The 13845-nt window shown below is 45.6% G+C and overlaps 1 protein-coding gene across 1 annotated transcript in view; it reads left to right on the forward strand.

The window, feature by feature from the left end:
* Nucleotides 1-978: 978 nt before the first annotated feature.
* Nucleotides 979-13845, forward strand: part of CFAP221 (cilia and flagella associated protein 221) — a 154211-nt gene continuing 141344 nt past the window's right edge. Inside the window, exons 1-3 of the mRNA XM_004389683.2 lie at nt 979-1038; nt 3093-3275; nt 6006-6106. Coding sequence (XP_004389740.1) covers nt 3140-3275; nt 6006-6106 — 237 coding nt within the window. The 5' untranslated portion in view covers nt 979-1038; nt 3093-3139. The remainder of the gene's footprint in view (nt 1039-3092; nt 3276-6005; nt 6107-13845) is intronic.

Below are 13845 nucleotides of genomic sequence, written 5' to 3' on the forward strand. Positions count from 1 at the left end.
AAACTCTAAAAAAACTGTTTTATGACATGTATGAGACAATTGACCAATGAGTATTTGAAAATATTAAAAATTACTGTAAGTTTTTGAAGTATTTGTTAAAAAAAGAGTCCTCATCTCTGGGAGGTACATTCTGGACCATTTACAGATAAAATGATACCTGGCATTTGCTTCACCATAATACAGGAGTGGAAGGAGGTATAGATGAAGCAAGATTAGCCATGATTTGATCATTGTTGCAGCTGGGTGTTGAAGTTTCATCACACTATTCTGCCTACCTTTATATACGGCCGAAGTTTACGATAATAGAAAATGTAAAACAAGGGAAAACAGATGTCAACATGTGAAAGACGACAACATTAAAACAAAAAAGTGGAACTAAAAAAATGCAGACATAGATTTTTCATACAGAGAGGAAGTGAAGGCGAGATAAAGAAAGAAAAGACTGCTTTAAACTTAGAAAAATAGGGGTAAATATTAAGGTAAGCACAAAGGAAACGTACAATCCTACAATCCAAATAAAAAACAAGAAAAATACAAAGACTCAGCAAATACAAAATCAACAACGAAGAAAAAAATACATAAAGAAAAATGACTAGGCACAGACAATTACGTGGAACGAAGAAACCATCAGCAACACAAGAAAAGGTAAAACCAAAAAAAACAATTTTAAAAAAAGTAGGGGAAGCCCCGCCCACTACGCTTGGGGGCCCCGCCCCTTCCGGCCCTCTTTCCCGCGACTGCGTTTCCGGGTTTCCAGGCCAGGGTGTCTCCCGACTTTTCCCATTTCCTCGGGAACCCGTCAGCCTCACACCTGGGTAGTCGTGCCTTCTATTCTCCCCGCAGCCTTGCAGGCTGTGCCGAGCCCCCCGGAGTCGCACGCAGCCTCCGGCCCTCGAGCCGCGGCCGCCGGCTCCCCCCACGTCCCTGGGGCGCTTGGTAGCGTCCGGCCCCGACCCTGAGGCGCGTCCGCGTTGTCCTGGCGACGGCTGTGCGCGGGCGCCGCTGCCGGCGGAATCCCGCCCGGGAGTCGTCTCCAGTGTAAGGGCCTCGGACCCGGGGCTGGGGTGGCCAGGGGCCCGCCGCCGAGCTGCCGAGGCCAGCCGAGCCCTGGGCGGGGGTGCAGCCGCGAGTCAGCCTGGCCCGGGGTCGGAGGAGAGGTCGGGCCTAAAGGGGTTAAACGGGGATGGGGTGGCGCGTGGGTCTGGAGTCTTCCCCCGCCCCTAGCAGGAGGTGGGATAAGGGGCCCCCGAGGAGAGGAGGCGTGTGGCAAGGGGGTGAAGGGACTGAGGAAGTGTGCGTGCGTGTGGGGGTGTGTGTGTGTGTGTGTGTGTGTGTGCGCGCGCGCGCGCGCGCGATTGCGCGCACCCACGAGGGTCACAAGTCCACCCGAGGGGATGGGAGCGTGTGTGAAACCGTTCAGCTTGTTTTGTCGGCCTGGAGGTACACGCAGGGACTCTACGGGGACTAGGGAGAGAAGGGGCGGGATTGTGAGCTGGGGGCGGGTGCTGAAGGGGCTGGGGAGGGGAGTGAAGGAGGGGGGCGGAGACTGTGCTGAAGAGGGGGCGGTTTCCGCGATGCTAGTTAGGGGGTGGGAGCTGAGGTGACGGGTTCGTTAAGCACCTCCTTCTGTATATTCACCATATTTTCTCGATGCTGTGGGGAAGAGGCTCGTAAAGTATCTGAGGTCGTGTAGTCGTTTAGGAATCTAAAGCTATGGGCCGTCTTCAGAAAAAAAAAAAAAAAAAAAAAAAAAACCACAAAAAAAAAAAAAATTATCATCAAAAAAAAAAAAAAAAAACATAAAAATACACACATGATTTTATACTCAGTCTCCGGGCCTTCACAGAGCAGCCCAGTAGCCCGTCCAAGGGCCCCAAGTTAAGAGACTCCGCTATGGAAGACGTAAATTAGTGCGGGATTTGTGAAATGCCCTCACAAGGCAATACATTATTTTTTTAAATTTTTTCCCATACAGAAATTTATACGTACATTGTTATGTGACCCTAATTGCTCTCCCCATACTGTGACAGCACACTCCTCCTTTCCACCCCTGATTCCCCATGTCCGTTCAACCAGCTCCTAACCCTCTCTGCCTTCCCATCTTACCTCCGGACAGAAGCTGCCTGTTTAGTCTCTTGTATCTGCTGGAGCTAAGAGGCGCACTCCTCACGGGTATCCCTTTACGTCCCACAGTCCAGTCTAATCGCTGTCTTGAAGAGTTGGCCTCAGTAATTGTTTTAGTTCTGGGCGGATAGAGAATCTGGGGGCCATGCCTTCTGGGGTTCCTCCAGTTTCAGTCAGACCATTAAGTCTGCTTTTCTTACTAGAATTTGAGTTCTGTACCCTTCCTTTATTTGAGTTTGCACCCCACCTTTGCAATACATTATTAATGACAAACACATAGTAAAGGTGGGAATTGCTACAGAGCTTTAAAGGATGTGGGGATCAGTGTGGACCTTATGGAGAAAGTGGACCTTAAAATGAGTGTGTGAAGGAAGGCAAATCTAGCAACAGGTGTAGCATGGGGCGGAACCAACAGGGCCGTCCGAGAGGCACCAGTGCAGGTGGATCAGGGAGCTAAGCCTGGCTGGGCTATAGGCTTCTCCGCCTCCACATCTCCCCCTACTGGAGAGGGGGTCAGGAAGGTGGCTCATAAATGTCACAGCACGCACACAGTCCCCAGATGTTAAAGGGTTCCAGTTCACATACATCTAAGAAACTGATTTGGGGAAATCCAAGAATAACTGTTTGCTTCAACGTTTTCCAAACTTACTTGATCGTGAGATTCCTGACTTTTTTATTCTCGTGCTCGTATTAATAGCTCAAGGAACATCTCAGAGAGGACATTTTGGGAAAAGTTACTGAGGAGATTTAAGGACCATTGAAGGGTGTCTAGCAATGGCATGATACTGGGTTGTGACGTGTGATGTAAGAAAATTAATGGGGCAGTGTGTGTGGGAATGGAATGGCCAGCAGAGAGGGGACTGAACCACGGTAAACCATGGTGGTGACAAGAGGCACATTTGTCAAAGACAGAGAAAAATGTGTGTGGTTTCTCACAGATGATTATGCTGCTTCTGTTTTCTTCCCAGGAAATGACCATTGGCTCTAAAAAGAAGACTTCATTTTTCATGATAAAATGGCAGTGGTGAATACCTCCAGCCGTGAGCTCAAGAACACCCAAGAGTTGTTTAGTGAGGTACCCCTGCTTCTGAGGAGCCTAGTGGAGGAGCCCAAGAAAAGAACAGATGTACCTAATCACCTCCTAGAATCAAGTAAGTGATTGGAAAACAGAGCAGCTTCATAGCCTACGCTTTCCCAGAGAATCCAAAGTCCAGAAACCACAGTGGAATTCTTGGTGCTGATTTATTTGTATTGCTTTATGGGCTCATGCCAGTTTGTATTATGCAGAACAATGGTTCTGTTTAGGTTAGGAATACCCCCTGTCTTCACCGATAGATTTTTGTGGTGTAAATTAGTCACCAAGTTCTGTGGCTTCCATTTCCTCAAATGTCTTTCCCATCTGTCCCCTCAGCCTATTGTCGGGCCTAGCCTGTCCCCGGGCCTCCGCCTGTCCCCGGACCTCAGCCTGTCCCCGGACCTCAGCCTGTCGCCGACCTCAGCCTGTCGCCGGGCCTCAGCCTGTCGCTGGGCGTCAGCCTGTCACTGGCCTCAGCCTGTCCCGGGGCCTCAGCCTGTCTCCGGGCCTCAGCCTGTCGCCGACCTCAGCCTGTCCCCGGACTTCAGCCTGTCCCCGGGCCTCAGCCTGTCCCCGGGCCTCAGCCTGACCCCGGGCCTCAGCCTGTCCCCGGGCCTCAGCCTGTCCCCGGGCCTCAGCCTGTCCCCGGGCCTCAGCCTGACCCCGGGCCTCAGCCTGTCCCCGGGCCTCAGCCTGACCCCGGGCCTCAGCCTGTCCCCGGGCCTCAGCCTGACCCCGGGCCTCAGCCTGTCCCCGGTCCTCAGCCTGTCCCCGGGCCTCAGCCTGTCGCCGGCCTCAGCCTGTCACCAGGACTGCTGTGGTGCCTTCCTCCTTGGCCATGCTCCCCAGACTGCTCTTTACATCTCCAGCATTTCCTCTTTAAAATCCCGCTGGCTCTTGCTGCTGTCCTGTGCCAGCACCCGCAGTGGGTCCCCTTGCATACAGAATAGAGTTGCCATTTCTGCATCTGGCATTTGGGCCCCTTTACGGTCTGATCTGAACTGCACATCCAGGGCCATCCCCACACTGTCTCTGCTCGTCCGTGGCTCTAGCCACACCGTGTTACCCCCTAGTCCTTCAAGACCACGTGCGTTTTACCCCTCCTCACCTTTTTTATGCACATCCCTTAGCCTGGAAAACCTGGTGAATCCTGTAGCTTTTGTGTGAAAAGCTCATAATCTTGCCTACGTTATTCTCATTAAACCCACATGACAGCCTCGTGAGAGTACATTCCGTTTTACGCCTGGAGAAGCTGAGACTCAGAAAGGTCGAGTCCTCTGAGGTGGTGCACCCAGGAGGTGGAGAGTTGGTGGTCAGGGCCTGGAGTCCAATGTCCAGGCTCTCTGCTCTCGTGCTCCAAGGCCCATCGGAAGTGCTGGGAATGTGAAATTTGGTGTGGCTCTTTTGCAAAGTACAGATTAATAATCTTGACCATTCCTGGGCATTAGCAGAAAAATGCCAGTTTTATATCTATTTTGTGGCCTTAAGAAACAAAAACAAACTTTCAGCATTAAAAAAAAAAATCAAATAATGATAATTTCAGTGCTTACAAAATTACCCAGTGATAACTCAGAGATCTGCAGTCCCCCGACACACTGTCCCTGCCCCCTTCCAGCCTTCAGTGTGGCCCCACGCTGAGGACAGTGACAGCTGACCCAGTGAGGAGCAGCCACAGCAAATGTTCCCAGCTGGTGTGGGTGTGTGCTCGCCCCACCACGGGGTGCAGGTGTCTGTGGCTCCCGTGCTTTGGACATAGCCAAGGTCGAACGGTTACCATTTGTGAGGAACTGGCTGGTGCATTCATGTTGGGGGAGGCAGTGTGGTAGAGCGGTTGGAAGCAGATGGCCCTGGGCTTGATCTTGAACTACCAGCTGTGGGCAAGTTGCTTAACCTTGGGTGTCTCAGCGTCTTCACCTGCGAAGTAGAAACAATACCTACCTCATAGGGCTGGCGTGAAGATGATACGCAAACGTATGCCCCGCCTTGCCTGGCACACAGCCTTAAAAACACCAGTCACCGTTAAGTCCTTTCTGACTCATGGTGACCCCGTGTGTGGCAGAGTAGAACTCTGCTCCATAGGGTTTTCCATGGCTGATATTTTGGAAGTAGATCGCCAGGTCTTTCTTCCAAGATGCCTAGGATGGACTCAAACTACCAACCCTTGGGTTCTCTCCAAGTCTCTGCTCCTGCCTAGATAAAGAGCTGGGAAATGTTCTGTAGACCTGGACACCGCTGTGAGCTCAGCTGTTTTAACCTTGCTGTCTAAACTGAAAAAAAGATGCTCACACTACAGTAAAAGCTGTTTGAGACTTTGCTGTCCAGAGTGATAATTATCCAGAGCTTTAATTACGGTAGATCACATCGTAATCCTCTTCAGAGGAAATCAAATAATAAAAGTTAAATACTCAGTAATAAAACTAAACGCTTGGTGTGTGCATCTTTGAACTGAGTGTCCGTTACATTGTAAGTAATCGCAGGGTTCTGCGGAGCAAAGACTGGGCTAGTACTTTTAGGGAGCTGGTGTCGTGTTACAAAGATTTGTACAGAATGTGTGGAAAACAAATAATTTTAATAGGTAGTAAACAATGTATCTGAGTTTGTATTGCGATGGTAACGTCTCCCAGATGTTTGAAAATAGGGAGAAGCAGTCCGAGCTGTCAGGAGCAGACAGTTAATCTTGTTGACAGCTATATCCCCATCCTATGCTTATGATGTCCCAAATTAAAGAGAGCCCATGTTAATAGATCTGTAACTTAATATTTCACTCAACGTCTCCTAACAAATTTATCTCCATTGCTTTTTACAGAGGTTTACGCAAAACTTCTGAATAATAAGATCATAGAGGCAAAACCTGGCATAGTGCATTTTGGAGGCTATCAAGTAGAAAAACAGCACCAACAGATTCTGGTAGGTACTTTTTAGTGGGATAATTAATCACGGTAATGAAACAGCAGGAATGTTCTGCGTTTGTATCACGCCTTCATCTGAAGAGCAGTGTGATTAGCAGAAGTATGGCTGTCAGTTGGGCCAGAAAGGTAACTCTGGGATGAGAAATCTTTAAATTGCCTTGGTGTCTTTGGACAGGTACCTCCCCACCGTCAAAGGCTCCTCCCACCACTATTTCCAAATAGGCGTCATTACTGAGTGACTCTTAGGGGCCAGGCACTGTGTGTTGTGTGTTACTTTATTTTAGTCTTTATAAGAAGTCTGTGGAGGATATCTTATTATCCCCATTATGGAGATGAAGAAACCAAGATTCCAGAAGGTTAAATACTTTGTTCAGGGACACACAGCTACTAAGTGATGGAGACAATTTAGCTCATAGGCTGCCTTCCTCCAAACATTTTGTTCTGTGTCTGCAACCCCAGGGGCTGTGGTAGCACTTTCCCAAGAGGTTCCAAAGAAGCCTGGCTTGAGCAAGCTGCACATGCCTGAATCAGTCATTCTGGCCTTTCGGGCTTCTGCCTGGCCAGGTCTGGGGAGGTGGGGGTCACCTCCACTGAGCACGCTCTGGGGGAGACAGACCAAAGCCAGGCTTATAGCCACTGCAGTTGACCACGGAGCTACCCCAAAGCCTCGTTCTTCCTGGGTTCCCTTCATTGACCCAGATGTTCAGACCAGGGTGGGCTTTGCGTGACTACAGCATCCCAACTCCGGTACTAAAATGGACCTCAACATTTGAACCAGTAACCTCGCCAAGTCACACTGGGCAGGCAGGACACCTCAGAACTACTCCACTCTAGGCCCCAAATCTGAGCCCAGCTGGTCTGTGAGCACATGTAGGAGTTGGGTAGAGGTGGGCCCTGGTCTTGTGGGCCCTCTGAGACCTTGGCTTTGTGATGATACCCCTCTGGCTCTGTGACCAGCCATCACAAGGGTCTCCCCTTCTAGGTGTGGTGGGTGTTTTAGAGGAGAGAAGGCTGGTGGTCGTATTAGACCTGCAGAGTGCAGAGTGTCACTGGTGGGAGCTGACAAATGGTGACGCCATCAGGAGGTGAAGTTGGGTTTCTCAGGTGTCTGTAATGAACAGAGGAGCACGCCGTTTTCACGAGTCCCTTACGCGTTTGAAGGTCACTAGAGGGATCAGGCGAGGAACTTGTTAAGTGTGAAGTGTTTCCTCTCAGGAAAAGAGTTAGAATTGAAAACTATGAGTCGGAACTTCACCTGTCAACCTCCAGGGGCACGTTTCTCAGAACATACCATCAAAGACCATGGTTAATAATTCATTTTGGAACTTTTCCTGGTTCTTGGGCTTGGCTGCAGCAATGGCCTCAAACGTAGTGATGTTTGTGAGGATGACGCAGGACTGGGCCGTGTTTTGTTCTGTCGGACGCAGGTTCTTTGTGAGTCGGAACCAACTCAATGGTAGCTAACAACAGCAACATCTAGGTTATGGTAGGGTAGACGTAAATTCATTATTATTCGTAATCGTTTATTCTTTTTAAGCCAAATGTATACCAAAAAGTAAAATAGAATTTTATTCTGACTTTTTTTTACAGCTTTGTGGAGATATAATTCACATGCCACACATTTCACCCATTTAAAGTGTACAATTCAGTGGGTTTCAGCATATATTCACAGAGTTGTACAGCCATCACTACGTATAAATTTAGAATGTTTTCATCACTCCAAGAAAGAAGTTCTATAACAATCACTCATTTCCCCGCAAATCACCCTCTCCCACCCCACTGCTGTCAAATCAATCCCGATTCATAGCGACCCTCTAGGACAGAGCAGAACCACCATGTATGGTTTCCAAGGCTGTAATCTGTGGAAGCAGACTGCCACATCTTTCTCCCACAGAGCGGCTGTGGGGTTTGAACCAATGACCTTTTGGTTAAGAGCTGAACACTCAACTACTGTCCATCAGGGCTCCTTACAAATCACCCAGCCCTGGGCAAACAACTACTCTCTGTCTCTATGCATTTCCCTATTCTAGATATTTCGTATAAGTGGATCCACCTAATATGTGTTCTTTAGTGTCTGGCTTCCTTCACTTAGCTTTCGAGGTTTATCCGTGATGTAGCGTGTATCAGTCCTTCATTCCTTTTTCTAGCCAAATAATACTCCATTGCATGGATCAACCGCATATTATTTGTCCATTCCTCTGTTGATAGATATTTGGATTGTTTCCACTTTTGGCTATTACAAATAGTACCACCATGAACATCTACGTATATGTTTTTATGTGGAGATATGTTTTAACTTCTCTTGGGCGGAATGCCGAGTCATATGGTGACTCTATGTTTAACATGTTGAGGAACAGCCAAAGTGTTTTCCAAAGTGGCCGCACCATTTTGTATTCCCACCAGCAAGGTGTGAGGGTTCCGATTTCTTTATGTTCTTGAAAACACTTGTTACTGCCCATCTTTCTGATTAAAGCCATCCTAGGGGGTATGAAGTGGTACGTTGTGGTTTGGATTTGCGTTTCCCTAATGACTAATGATGTTGAGCATCTTTTCATGTGTTTATTGGCCACTCATGTATCTTCTTTGGAGAAATGTCTGTTCAAATCCTTTGCCTATTTGTAAATTGGATTATTTGCCTTTTTACTGTTGGGTTGTAAGGCTTCTTTATACATTCTGAATGCAAGTCTCTTATCAGATATGTGATTTGCAAATGTCTTAGGCTGGATTCTCTAAAGAAGCAAAACCAGTGAAGCATGTGTTTGTCTGTCTGTCTATTGAGAGACTTATATCAAGAAAATGGCTGGCATGGTTGTAGAGACTGGACATCCCAAGTCCATGGGTCAGGCTGGAGGAGCTGCAGGGGCTGGCAAACCCCAGATCGGCAGGTGAGACAGCAGGCCGCTGGCTTACAGGCTACAGAGGCTGACGAATTCCAATATCGGCAGGTAAACTGCCAGCTCAAGTCCTAAGAATTAGAAGTCAGATGCAGGGTCCAGAGCAAGCAAAAGCCAGCCAGCTTTACCAGAAAGTCCACATATATTGGGTGCAGGCCACACCCCCAAGGAAAATCCCTTTCAGCTGATTGGCTGCTCATAACAGATCTCATCATGGAGGTGACTACATTCTGTCAGATCTTATTATGGAAGTGATTACATCATACCTGCCGAACCACTGAGAATCATGGCCCAGCCAAATAATTTCCATTCTGTGGATGGTCTGTTTACTTTCTTTATGGTGGCCTCTGGTACATGAGTTTTTAATTCTGATAAAGTCCAATTTATCTATATTTTGTGTTGTTTTTGCTTGTGGTTTTGGTGTTGTATCAAAGAATCCCCTGGCAAACCTGAGGTAACAGAGATTTACTCCTGTGTTTTCTTCTGAGAGTTTTCTAGTTTTAGCTCTGCCATTTAGGTCTATGGTTCATTTTGAATTAATGTTTGTATGTAGTTTGAGATAGGGGGTCCAACTTCATTCTTTTGCATGTGGGTATCCAGTTGTCCCACTACCATTGGTTGAAAAGGCTATTCTTTCCCCATTGAATGGTCTTGGCACCTTTCATAAATGTGCTGAAAATTAATTGACCAGAGATGTAAGGGTTATTTCTGGACTGGCAGTTCTACTCCATTGATCCTATATGTCTGTTCTTATTCCAGTACCACGTGTGATTACTGTAGCTTGTAGTTAAATTGGGAAGTGTGAGTCCCCTGACTTCGTTCTTCTTTTTCAAGGTCATTTTTGCTATTTGGAGTCCCTTTCATTTCCTTATGAATTTTAGGATCAGCCTGTCAATTTCTGCCAAAAAAAAGAAGCCACCTTGGATTTTGAGAGGAATTGCATTTTGAATCTGTAGATCAATTTGGGAAGTATTGTCATCTTAACAATACTACTAAGTTACGATTTTTTAAATTTTTTTTAAAGTCACAATTCTTAATGATAGATGTTGTAACTCTGTTCACTACTTATAAATTAGACTATTTTTCATCTCTTTGGAGTCAGGGGAGGAGGACTCACCTTTGTTAAAATAGACTTTTCTCAGAATCACATGAGTCATAGTTAGCTTGCCAAGTCTCCCCTAATTTCAAGAAAAATTGATATTCTTTCCGGGATGGTAATTATTAGAGTTGATATTAATCAACTGGTGATTTAAAAAGTTACCGTACAAAAAAATAAGCAATAGCATGACTCTTTTGGGCCATGGCATAGCTTTTTTAAACTGACTTTTTTTTTTTTTTGCTTAGTATAATGTCAGTGATTCCAGTAATGCTACAAAATTTAAAATTATTCCTTCCTCTTCATGATTTTGATTATATTAACTGTTACTTTACTATTTATTTCTCGAATTGGTCCTTTTTTCTATTATTATCCCCAATAAAATTGTACTCTTTAATGTATATTATCTCGTTTTTAATAGTTAAAGATGTGCTTCTGTTCAGTTCCACACGTAATTATTAGTAAGAGCATCCAGTCTGTGCAGAGTCCAAGCATCATGGAAAGCGCTGAGGTGAATAAAGTCAAGGACGTTTCCAGGCAGTGGAGGGCATTGTAAAACCACCAAATGACTTGAACCTGATAACAAGCTAGCAGGTGGCACGAAGAAGTAAGAAGGCAATGCTCTGTGGAGAGATGACATCATCTCACCCAATAACCCATTGCTGTCGATCTGATTCCAACTCCTGGTGACCCTGCACGTGTCAGAGGAGAACTGTACCCCGTAAGGTTTTCAGTGGCTGATTTTTCAGAAGTAGATCTCCAGGCCTTTCTCCTTGGGTACCTCTGGGTAGACTTGAACTGCAGCCTTTTGGTTAGCAGCCAAGCACATTAACCATTTGTACCCTCCGGGGACTCCGTCTCACCTATATAGGAAAATTTAAAAAGGGTTTGTGGAGGATGAGGCATTTGGGATAACCCAAAAGCTATATGGGAAGTGGGGAGAGGGCATTCAGGGTATAGAGGAAGACATGAAGAGAAGTTTAGAGTGAGGAAGCAGGAAGCATATTTGGAGACCCATGTGCAATCTGGTTTTTCTGGACTGTAGGGTTTTTGGGATGAAGTAATGGCGGAGAAGATGGGAAGCATGGGTGGTGACTAAATTATCAGCATAAGGAGTTTGTATGTAATTCAGAAAGCAGCAGGAAGCTAATGAAATGTTTCTGAGCAGGGGAATGATGTACTGAGCAAGATCAAATTAGTGGAACTTTAGAGGGTGGATGTGGTTCTCAACCTTATTGTCATTCTCATCCCCTATGGAGAAATTAATGAGAGAAACTTAATACTGAGGGATGACATCTTGTTGGGTAGGGTTGAGCTTTGAAAGATCGTAAACCATCGTAATATCTAAGATTTGTTTGCCCTCCCAAGAGTCCATTTTCATCTCCTTGAGGGCAGTATTGCCCTCACTGAGAATGCCTGGGAAGCTGGCAGTATGATTTACTTATTTTTTAAAAAATGCCTTAACTCTGCTACTCTGCTGGAGAACAGAGGCCATGTTTGTCTTCTGTACTGCCGCTTCCCCAGTACCTAGCACAATGCCTAACACACGAAGGCACTCAGTGAACCCCTGTGAGTGTAACTGGACTCACTGTATTGGAAAAGATTGACTGGCCAGGGATTTAGTAATTCTACGTAAATACAGTGTAAACGCTAATTAATCATACTGTTTCTGTAAGACACTAACACGTGACAGAAATAGATAAAAGTACAAAATGATCTAATTGTGATAATATTCTGGGACGCCTTGGGAGAGCCAGCCCCGTTTCAATCAGCACAGTTAAGCAGAAGCCTAAGGCGGTTACCTTGAGATTCCTGCAGAACAAGGGGAAATGCCAACAACTCCACTTTCCTCTTGGTTTTGCTACAGGAAACTATGCAAATTGTCCAGGAATTGAGGTCAAATATGTGTTTGAAACCACAAACCACGATATATTGTTCATTAACGTTTGCGATTGATCGAGACCTGGTTAAGGGATTTAGAATATCTTACTTGATTCACATTGAAATCAATGTTTCAGTTTACTTTAAAATTGGAAATAATGGTTTCCAGGTTTCTCAACACCAAAGACTCCTTAAATTATTTTTTCCTTTGTGGAAATATTCTGCCTGGGAAACTATTTAGTAAGGAAGTAATTAATTCATTTTCCCATGAGATCCCCAAAGTAATGTTGCTGTTAATAGCCCAGAACGAAGTTGTTCACCTGAACAATTTTATCTTAAATAAATGAACAATTTCCTTTAGGCTTTATGAAATACCGGCATTAGTTTTTGCTTCCCTATTACAACCTTTGCGGACCCCGAGGATCTTGTTTGTCAAAATGGGAGTCACAAATCCAGTGGTTTGCAGAGGTGGGAGAATTGCAGCCCCAGTGTAAACGTGGTGCATCTCCATTCTCACATTTTGGAGCAATGCTTTATGGAGTAAAAATGTGAAGTGAAATGTACGATCAACGTGAATTTTAAGATAGAACGCTTTGTAGAACTTTATAGGGCTGCCTAAATTTTGTCTTCAGCTCCTTGGGGTTAAGTGTTAGTCTTCTCTGGAAAGAGTTTAAGAAACTCTGCCACTGAGGGGAGGTGTTAAAAGACCCCAAATTGGAGGCTGGAATGTTGTGGTTGGAAAAATACTGTAAGTGCTTGGGGCTGGCAGTCTCCACCCCTCACCCAAGCCAAGGCTTCCCTGACAGGCAGGTTCTGCCCTGCACTCTCTGTGGAGAACAGAATCTTCTGAGAGGACACAGAAGGCAGAGGGATTGTGTGAGAAGCACAGGTGGGAGGGAGAGTGAAGAGGGCTGTGAGCCTGCTTGGGAAATCTCTGTAAATCTGTTAAATCCATGACTACTTTGTGTTAGTAATTTTTTGAGGGGGCAGGGCCTGAGTTGCATGTTAGAGTCCATATGGTGCCCCAAGGAGGCAGCAAAAAGGAAATGGGAACCCACGGGGCAGGAGCCGGGAGAAGATCAGCTCTCAAGGGAACAGAGATTTTGGAGGGCTTGGGACTTCCACTGACCCCAGACTTGGAAAAGAGGGTGAGATTTTAGGCCATTTTACCTTGCCACAGGGGGCAGGGGGGCCCCAGCTAACAACAGGATTACACATGCTTTGTTACATTTTCAAATAAACTTTTAATATTAATTTAAAATATACCTTTTAAGCACGCTAAACGTTTTCTTCATTTCCTCAAGGTTTTTATTTTCTTCAAATTATTATTTTTTTCCCTGTTTTAGTTATAAATGGAAAAGCAAGAATACCGTTTTTTTTTTTTTTTTTTTTCTCTGAAAGGGTATTCTTTTCAACAATTTAAAAATAGAACTGACCTGGTGATAAAGTGTAAAAGGAAAGATAGAGAATGTGGTTTGGGTGTTAAGAGTCCAGCTCTGAGACCTTAGGATGTCGTGGAAAGAGCTGGAGACCGAGGTGCCGCCCGTATAATAGCAGGAGCAGCCCTCAGCATAAAGTGAGGGGCTTGGGCTAATAACCTTCTCAAGTCCTTCCAGGACTCAGACACCACAATCTCTGATAGGATTATTACAGCAAGCAATGAGTATTTGGAACCCCAAACTGAGAACTGACAAACTAATAGAATCTCCAGTATTCCCAGGATTTTTTTTTTTTTTTTTTGGGAAATAAAAATTTTATTTCATCTGTGCTAGAACAAAGAAAATTTGGGTTTCAATCGTAGAAAAATAGATTCTTGTCTAATTTGAAGGTACAATATTACATCATTTGGGGAATTTCTCATCTGTG

Source organism: Trichechus manatus, unplaced genomic scaffold, assembly GCF_000243295.1.
Source record: "Trichechus manatus latirostris isolate Lorelei unplaced genomic scaffold, TriManLat1.0 scaffold00255, whole genome shotgun sequence".
Lineage (NCBI taxonomy): Eukaryota > Metazoa > Chordata > Mammalia > Sirenia > Trichechidae > Trichechus > Trichechus manatus.